The sequence below is a fragment of the Zootoca vivipara genome, chromosome 10 (assembly GCF_963506605.1).
Source record: "Zootoca vivipara chromosome 10, rZooViv1.1, whole genome shotgun sequence".
Classification (NCBI taxonomy): Eukaryota; Metazoa; Chordata; class Lepidosauria; order Squamata; family Lacertidae; genus Zootoca; species Zootoca vivipara.
The window spans coordinates 18,454,324-18,464,169 of NC_083285.1; the positions used below are offsets into that span (position 1 = coordinate 18,454,324).

Here is a 9,846-nt window from a genome sequence, read left to right on the forward strand (position 1 = left end):
TTGTTGTTGTTGTTGTTTACCAATGATATGCACTCACCACTGCTGAAGTGCAACTTCTCTTTATCCCTGCTAAAACGGATACAGGATTGGCACCATTGGTGCGTGATGGATTACTTCCACCAACTGTATGTGTGTGTGTGTCAATGCTTCTCATCCTTCGTCTTGTGTAGGTGTCAAGTCAAAGAACATATTGCAGGAAAATGGGAACAAAATGGCTTCTCTAACAAAAAAGTAAGTTGCTTTCGGAGGGAGACTGGAAAATTATTAGGCAATGATAAAATTAAATAACCGAATTCCTAGTACTGTACATTCTTATGTGGCTTTGTCCCGGTCCGTTTTCTAGGACGTTTTAGATAATTGTTTGCCCTGGGGTCAGTAAGCCTGTCGTGTGATGAGGTGAGCATCATTGCCCTCCCCTCCCCCGACTACATAGGAAACGGGAGAATATGTAGACAATAATATTCACCTTAAATTACTCTGGCTGGATGCCGTAGCCAAAATATCAAACCACGTGCAGCTTGCAAACACAAAGCTGCCAATTCACAACCTGCCAAATAGCACAAAGGTTGGAAAGGACAAGTGCTGCTGAAGAACTGAAGGTCCTTTGCTGCCAGTTGTCATAGCCTCAACATGTTTTGTTAAAAAGATAAAAGTGGTTGAGAGCAAGGTGAGGCAACTGCTTCAGGTGGCAAGGATCCACCAGGGCAGCAGATCCCAATGTTGATCTTTCTCCCCCACCCCACCCCACCCCTCCTTCCTGATGTTCCTGATCATCCATCACCCCATTTTTCCTGAATGGGAGGGAGGTGCCTCAGGTGTCAAAATGTCTCGAGCTGGTCCTGGCAATGTACATGTGAGTGCTATTGGATACATGCCTGGTCTTCAGGAACTTTCTATAACTTTCACTTTCCTGGCTTATACAAAACAGAACAACCTACCCACTTGCTTTTGAATAGTTCACAGGAATGAATTCCAATCTGTTTTAGTTTGCAGGATGGCAGTCCTTAAGCCAGTGTGATAGTTTCTAAAAATTATGTTGTCCATTCTGTATACTGTTGAGCAAATGGTCAAAGGCACAGATTAACTGAATGAGACTCAAGTCAAGTTTAGTTTTACTTCTCCAGAGGATTTGCAGCTTTGGGAGAACACTTTACATATATACATTATCTGTTGTTTCAACAGATTGTGACTCACTCCCATGTAAATGTTTGAAATGCCTCTGTTAAAAAAATATTGTGCTTGCATTTATGTTTGATGATATGAAAGGTCTGTCTGCAGTGTTTAATGGTTGCCATCGTTTAATGTTGCATATGTGAACTCGCTTGCACAATATACTAGAAAGGGCCATTTCTCCCTTGTAGATTAGTAAGGAAATGCCCGTGTAGCAGAGAAGTTTAATTAAAACACTCATAGAATTAATATTCAACCCAGATATATTTTGAGTAGACCCTAAACTCTCAATTTTAAAATCTCACCTTTCCTAGGCAACAGTGTCAAGAATGATTTTTTTAAATGAACTTGTAGGATAAATTAAATTGGCTTTTGTTTTGTTTTCCTAGACGTCTAGAAGATGACCCACTAAGTGCGTTAAACCTGGAGCAGAGGCTATCGGTTGGTTCTGATGATGAAGTAGACCTTGTGCAGGAGCTTCAGAGCATATGTTTAAGCAAATCAGAATCCGACATAAGCAAGGTAACTGCAGTCGACATCTCTTCAAAATGTAATCAGCCTGTCCATTTCCTCTGGTTCCATCCATGCTTCATTCCAACATGTCACAATTTTCTCCCATTCTCAGGAAATCAGAATCTGTCTCAGTGATTTATTGTTGTTCCCAATCGTAGGTTATTTCATCAGATCCCATGGTTTTCATATTGCCTATGTGCTGGTACCCAATTTTGTCTCCCTATCCCAGACCAAGATCCCTTCTCAGTTCTTAAGTACTTCTCTGACATTGCTGCTTATATCTTCCATCGCCTTCTCAAACTCATTCCTGTTTCCTTTCCTCATATACTCTGTATTAGAGGATTGCATCTCTGTATCCATTGAGAATATCACCATGTACCTCATTGGATAGACACATCTCTTCCACACTGCCACCAAGTCGCTTCATTTTCACCTGTTTTAACATTGTAAAAATACAGCCTTTCTTTTCTGCTTTGTCGGCAAATATTCTGATTTGTGGTCTTGTCATCTCCCATTCTGAAAGCTGCAACCTTCTCTCCCCTCTTCCTACACCCACCCTATACCAATGCTCTGCCACCAAACAAGTCATCTATTTTATTGCTCAGACCACCTGACAGCTGTCCTTAATTCCTACACTGTCTTTCAGCCTGGGATCCATCACAAAATCCTCATCTGTACTTTCAAAGTTCCCTGTGGCTTTGCATCCTCCTATCCTGGCATCCTTTACATCCCAATATTCCTGCTGGTGTTCAGTTCCATCACCTGTCCGAACATTTCCTGCACTTTCCCTTTCTCGCACTGTCCCTTATGTCTGAAAAATGTTTCCGAAAATGCCTACACGTTCTTGCCTCTCTCTTCCATTAACTCTCTCCTTGAAACTCGCGTTTTCCACGAAGTTTTTGGTGCATGCCCTCATTTATTTGTACAAATATTTATAGACCGCTATTTCATAGTGGAGTAGTAACTCACTATGTAGAAGTTCCATCATCATATGGAAAGTTCCCTCGCTGCCTCCAGTAATGTCCAGTTGGTGTCCTGTAGACATTATTGGATGTATAATGGTGCTGCATAAGTTGTATCTAATCACAGTGTATAGACTGCAGCTTGGCAACCCTCTTTTCAACTCTGAAAACCTTTATAATATGTTTACAGAGTATATTACCAAGGTTTAAGAGGGTTACCAAAGTAGCTTAACAATGCTACATGGAGCATTATTTTAAAAATAATAATCAGTTTTTTAGTTGCATTATCCATTAGTAAATTCACAGACGATAGTTTTTGTATATTATAATAATAATAATTTATTATTTATACCCTGCCCATCTGACTGGGTTTCCCCAGCCACTCTGGGCAGCTTCCAACCGAATATTAAAAACAATACAGCATCATACATTAAAAACTTCCCTAAACAGGGCCACCTTCAGTTGTCTTTTGAAAGGTAAAATAGTTGCTTATTGCCTTGGCATCTGCTGGGAGGGCGTTCCACAGGGCGGGTGCCACTACCGAGAAGGCCCTCTGTCTGGTTCCCTGTAACCTCACTTCTCACAGTGAGGGAACCACCAGAAGGCCCTCGGCGCTGGACCTCAGTGCATGTGAGATTTCCCTCTGACTTAATAATCTTATCTCTGTTATCACTATCAGTCTATTGATCATGGGAAGCTAGTGTGGTATGCTTCATAGACTTAATGAGGGGTGTAGGCACATCCCTGTTTTGACTTCTAACACTTGACTTTTTCCATCCCTCCTTCCTCACCAAACCTTATACAGATAGTAGATTCAAAGGATGAGCTGGTGGTGATGATTAATACTTCTCAGAAGGATCCTGTATTTTCAGCAAACGTCATTAAGGCCAAAACGTCAGCATCACAGCAGGTTTGTGACGAGTTGTGGTAACGTGGCATAAGGATGTCTTTGTATGTCCATAACCTAAGCCTAGAGTTGTTTGTTAGATTCAGGGCATACTGAGCACAATCACTGCATGATTGCCAAGGCTCTTTATATTGTGTTGTCCTTGTGGAAGTGACGTTTCGCCATGAGAGAAGGCAGAGAATGACAGAGACAGGCACAAGATAGGCAAGAGAAGAGACTGATGTGCATGAAATATGAGCACAAAGGTGGGGAGAGAGAGAGAGAGAGTGTGTGTGAAGCAGATATCAGGCTAGACCACTGGTTGCCATGGAAAGATGTTAAAATATTTTAGTGTATCTGAAGAAGTGAAAGCTCATACCAATAGCAAACTTAGTTGGTCTCTAAGGTGCTACTGGAAGGAATTAAAATATTTTAGATTTTTTAAAACAAAAATCAGAAGATGTGTTGTGTTTGACAACTCTATTGGGCGGAATTTTTATTTTTGCTTTTGCATTTGCATCAGAGTTTTATTTTTGCTGAGCTTCCTGATTGTTTGTTTGTTTTTTACAGAAATAGTGAATACATGATTATGCATTTATTTAAAGCATTTTAACCTGTTCTTTAGCCAAAAAGGCTCCCAGAGCAGCTTACAAGATCAGAGAGAAGGTAGCCCTTGCCTTCAGGTGATAATCTAAAAACACCACACACGAGGAAAAAGGCATGGGGAGGGAGGAGGAGGAGGAGAACGGCAAGCTCAGACAGTAATTATAATGATTATGTGGGATGAAAATCGTCCCAGAAGCCTAATGAAATGGCTGCTGCTAGGGAGAACCAAAGGCAGCTGGCATCTCAACGGAGGCAAAAGCCTTGCTTCACTTCTCTCTCTCTCTCTCTCTCTCTCTCTCTCTCTCTCTCTCTCTCTCTCTCTCTCTCTCTCTCTCTCTGCTGTGCAGCTTGATAGAATTATACAACTTTTTACTGTGGCTATTTATCATTTATAAAGAACTTCCAGTGTGCACAGAATTTCAAAGTCTCTTGCTTTATTCATATAAACATCCTCTGAAGTAAGGAGAAAAATTGAGCCCTGTGAATGGGATGTGTCTCCCAAAGGACCCAGCGAGAATAGATCCTTTCCCCAGTCGGACTTGCTGTCTTCAGTTAAGCATTTTAGGTTGCAATCCCATGTCTACTTATTTAGAAGTAAGAACTGTTGAAGTCAGTTGGGCTTTCGTCTGTGTACAGGTTCATACTGTGTTGTTCTCCTACAGTACACAAACAGAAGTGTTAAGCTATCAAAGACACACAGTGGAAAAACCCCAAAAGATTGTTGCTTACTCCCCTGCTACACAATTTGAAAATCTTTGTGGCTGCCCAGCCTATTGATGCTCAGTAACATGGATGAGGGGCAAAAGTTTCTTAAACATCTGGCACCCAGGCTGAGGGCATTGAAAAAGCATATTTAGTTGTTCTATTCTCCTAATTTATGAATCTTATTTCACACGAGTCTCAAGGCGATTCGCAAACATACCGTAACACAGCTTGCCGTACGAAATCCCGACAAAAGATAGGTTTATATAACCTTTTCATTCAGCTGGAAAAGCACGTTTAAACAAAAATGTCTTCCATCTCTTCCTGAAAATACAGACAGTGTGTGCCTGTTGTTTCTGAACAGGAATTCTTATGGGAAAAATAGCTCATTCGGTCTAATGGAAGATTTCCCCACAGTAAAGGGGTAGTACAAAGGGCTACCATTTAGTGGCAGAATTTAAAAAAAGGTACCCAGCCAGGCGAGCAGAGTATAAATAAGAAAATTATTACTCTTACTTATAACAAAAGGGGAATGCCATAAGAGCAGAGGCCTGGTTCATGCTGAGGGGCCCGGGGGGCCACTGTGTCTGGACTATGCCATATCAGATTACAGTGGAAGTGGTCATATGACTGAGTTTTAAAAATCTATTCTTGTACAGCTGTACCTTGGAAGTTGAACGGAATCCGTTCCGGAAATCCGTTCAACTTCCAAAACGTTTAGAAACCAAAGCACGGCTTCTGATTGGCTACAGGAAGCTCCTGCAGCAAATCGGAAGCCGCAGAAGCCCTGTCGGAAGGGCTTCCAAAAATAGTTTGCAAACCGCAATAGTCACTTCTGGGTTTGTGGCGTTCAGGAACCAAAACGTTTGGGAACTAAGCTGTTCCAAAAACCAAGGTATGACTGAACTTGCATGTTATTGGGGGGGCGGGCGTGGGCCTTCACCTTACAGCCTCATCAGCAGAAGCCCCTTGCCAGGACTTCCATTTGACCGTGGGGCTTAAATCCATCTCTACATCGCCCCATGCACCCCCAAATTGCCTGGTGTAGGGGGTCATTAAAAAAAAACCCAGAACAGCACACACACAGGGAGAGGGGGGCAAACTGGAATACTCGTGGAGACAGAAAAATTGGAAGAGCACAACACAGCACTGTATAAATATTTTTGACTCCCCCCCCCATTGCCACATTTTCAGTAGGATATGAACAGGGGCATAGGGAGTGGGTGGGCTGAGTGAATTGCTGAGCTATTAACGCGAGTGAAACCTCCCTCGACAAATGTGGTGTTCTTCACCCCTATTGCTGTGTACCTTTAGTCCTGGGGGTTGTGTGTACTTGTTTGTGTGTTGCGATCCCATACCGATTCGTGACTTGCCTTTCAGTGTATAATAATCAGAACAAAGTACTTTTGCTGGCATTTGAAATGAGCCCCATGCCCTAGAAGATTTTTTTTTCTTTTTATAAAAAAGAAGAAGAAGAAAAGATTTGTGACACCCACACAAAACACAGCCCGCTCTGAGGAAAAATAATTGAGAAACTCAGACTAGCCAGCACTAGGATGAGAGAGTATTTGGCTTCAGCCATTCATGAGCAGGCCCAGAGACCACGAACCCTCCAGATGGTTGCCGTTACCATGGAAACTCAAAAACACAGAGGTAGTGGCTGACTAAAATGGTACCGGGGGGGGGGAGGGTTGCTTGGAAGTGACCATTGGAAATATTCAGTTGCTTAAAAAGGATTACTCCCCCTTCCTCTGAGTTATAAGAGGCTGTTGCCTTCTTAACATGTGAAATAGGAAAGAGGGAAGAAGGTCTGCAAAGCATCTCAGAATGTATACAAAGATGGAGGCCTCTGTGGGAGCATCACTTGTGATGAGTTTGTACAGCAGCCTCTATGCTTTCTCCCAGTAGGAAAGTAGCAGCTACCTGGAGAGGGGGGGTAGATATTTAAGCAGACCGAATGACAGCAGAGCATGAGACTCTTCACCTCAGGGTCATGACTTCAGGCCCCACATTGGGCAAAAGATTCCTGCATTGGGGGGTGGACTAGATGTCCCTCACAGTTCCTTCCAACATTATGATCTGTCCACAAAGCTGTAGCTGCATCTGCTCTGCAGATCCTGTACTAAGCAAGAGCATGGGGTGTATGATCTCCAAAGGCCCTTCCAACTAGCTCTAATATGTGTGTTCAAAACAATGTTTGCAATTCAGTTTAAAAATAATTATAATACTCAGGTCTGTGCATATATATGCCAGGTGGCGCTGTGGGTTAAACCACTGAGCCTAGGGCTTGCTGATCAGAAGGTCGGCGGTTCGAATCCCTGTGATGGGGTGAGCTCCCGTTGCTTGGTCCCAGCTCCTGCCAACCTAGCAGTTCGAAAGCACGTCAAAAATGCAAGTAGATAAATAGGAACCACTACAGCAGGAAGGTAAACGGCGTTTCCATGTGCTGCTCTGGTTTGCCAGAAGCGGCTTTGTCATGCTGGACACATGACCTGGAAGCTATACACCAGCTCCCTCGGCCAATAATGCGAGATGAGCGCGCAACCCCAGTCGGTCACGACTGGACCTAATGGTCAGGGGTCCCTTTACCTTTACCTTAGGTCGACATAAGTTTTATTGGACCCTATATTGGTGACAGCAGTCATGAAATTAAAAGACGCCTGCTTCTTGGGAGAAAAGCAATGACAAACCTAGACAGCATCTTAAAAAGCTTGCATCACCTTGCCTACAAAGGTCCGTATAGTTAAAGCTATGGTTTTCCCAGTATTGATGTATGGAAGTGAGAGCTGGACCATAAAGAAGGCTGATCGCCGAAGAATTGATGCTTTTGAATTATGGTGCTGGAGGAGACTCTTGAGAGTCCCATGGACTGCAAGAAGATCAAACCTATCCATTCTGAAGGAAATCAGCCCTGAGTGCTCACTGGAAGGACAGATCGTGAAGCTGAGGCTCCAATACTTTGGCCACCTCATGAGAAGAGAAGAATCCTTGGAAAAGACCCTGATGTTGGGAAAGATTGAGGGCACTAGGAGAAGCGGACGACAGACGACGAGATGGTTGGACAGTGTTCTCGAAGCTACGAACATGAGTTTGACCAAACTGCGGGAGGCAGTGGAAGACAGGAGTGCCTGGCGTGCTATGGTCCATGGGGTCACGAAGAGTAGGACACGACTAAATGACTAAACAACAACAACAACTGATTCACTCAGCCACTTATGGGGAAAATACTGTATATATATTCCGGCGTATAAGACGACTGGGCATATATAAGACGACCCCCAACTTTTCCAGTTAAAATATAGAGTTTGGGATATACTCGCCGTATAAGAAATACGATCCGGCGTATAAGACGACCCCCGACTTTTGAGAAGATTTTCCTGGGTTAAAAAGTAGTCTTATACGCAGGAATATACAGTATATAAAACAATTAGGTGCCTCCACAACGCTTGGAAAGTTGAAGCTTGCTGTATATATAGCCCCACGCACCTTGACTAAGTCAGAAAAAGACAACATTTTTTATTTCTTTCCTATGAAACTCAGTTTGAGGGAGGGGGCTCATTTCAAGTGGCAAGTATATTTGGATGAATTCATGAGTGAAAAACGGCATCAAATGAACGCAGTGGCTTGATCAGTTCCATCTTTGTGGTATAGTTGCCAGCAGATGCTGGTTATAAGAAACAACCGTGTAGTAGGCACAGACCAGCCGTCCAACTTACATTTGTTAAATAGTCTCATTATTATATGGTTTGTGACAAATATAGAACTACTGCAGTAGAGATTTTTGCTGATTTAGATAAAAGGTAGTACTGAAGTGAAAAGAATAGTTGGTCAGAGCGTAGTGCTGATCATGCCAAGGTTGCAGGTTCGATCCCCATATGGGACAGCTACATATTCCTGCATTGCAGGGGGTTGGACTAGATGATCTTTAGGGTCCCTTCCAAGGGTGAGATGCTGTGCCCTTCCTTCCCTGTATCCATACCTTTAGCACTGGTTTTCCCCTTTTGTTTGGGGGGGGGGGGTGGAATATAGATTTTACTTTGTCCAGAAGTGTGCATAGAAATCTCTGCAGTATTTGGAGGGTTTCAGTCTCCTCTGCAGAGGTCATGCATTTATCAGTGGGTTTTATGTTATCCAGATTAGAACCCATCAGGCTTGCAGAAAGCAGGTGGCTGTACCCAGATATGCCTGAGGCTCTTTCCTTCTTGCTGCTCAGTGTAGTTTCTGGAATCGTAAGATGCAGTGGGGGAAGGGGGGGAGTAGAAAATAGGAGAAGACAAGACATGCATTTAAAAATAGAAACAGGGGTATTGTAGAAACAGAAAAAACGTCCAGATCTGGTGTTGGGAATAGAATCTATTTAGTCTTAAAAGGCATGTAGTTTTGAGGCCTGAGGAAAATAATCTAGTATAAGCCTCTACACAGGAAACTATTTAATATGCAAAACGTTTGCTTTCTCAACAGTTGGACGGTGAAAATTTCTGGGATGTTTTCATACATAATGTGGTAGGGCCTGGTATATATTTTGAGAAGGGGAGGTGGGGGAACAAAGGAGGTGGATTGAGTTTTGTGTGCATAGCGATTCATCGTGAAGGAGAAATATTTCATTGTCAATTTTATTTACAAATCGAGCACAATTTCGTGGAGTTTTGACACACTTTTGGCTGTGCAAAATCAACACCGGAGCAAATGATTATTCCGACTAGCTAAATAAACTCAAGTAGCCCTGTAAAAGTGGTGCCATTTCTTACTCAGGGAGCTGTAACTCTGTGTGCATAATAAGTAGCCCAACTTGTCTCACACCTTAAAGCTTCCCTGTTCCCTGTTTCACATCACAGCAGCGGGGGAGGGGGGAGCATTCTGTGGTTCATCTCAGGTGGTCTTGGACTGACCCTGTCCTTGAAATGCTGTGGTCCCAAACCATTTAGACCAAGACTAGCACTTCGAATTAAGCCCAGGAACAAATGGTAACAACGCAACTGGTAAAGTATAGGTGTTACACATTCTAAA

The 9,846-nt window shown here is 43.0% G+C and overlaps 1 protein-coding gene across 3 annotated transcripts in view; it reads left to right on the plus strand.

The window, feature by feature from the left end:
- The window catches only part of CTTNBP2 (cortactin binding protein 2), a 121,074-nt gene that overhangs the window by 97,609 nt on the left and 13,619 nt on the right, over nucleotides 1-9,846 (plus strand). For all 3 annotated transcript variants that reach the window (XM_035127368.2, XM_035127367.2, XM_035127372.2), the window contains 3 exons: nucleotides 171-231; nucleotides 1,560-1,692; nucleotides 3,451-3,555. In XM_035127368.2, the coding sequence (XP_034983259.2) occupies nucleotides 171-231; nucleotides 1,560-1,692; nucleotides 3,451-3,555 (299 nt within the window). The remainder of the gene's footprint in view (nucleotides 1-170; nucleotides 232-1,559; nucleotides 1,693-3,450; nucleotides 3,556-9,846) is intronic.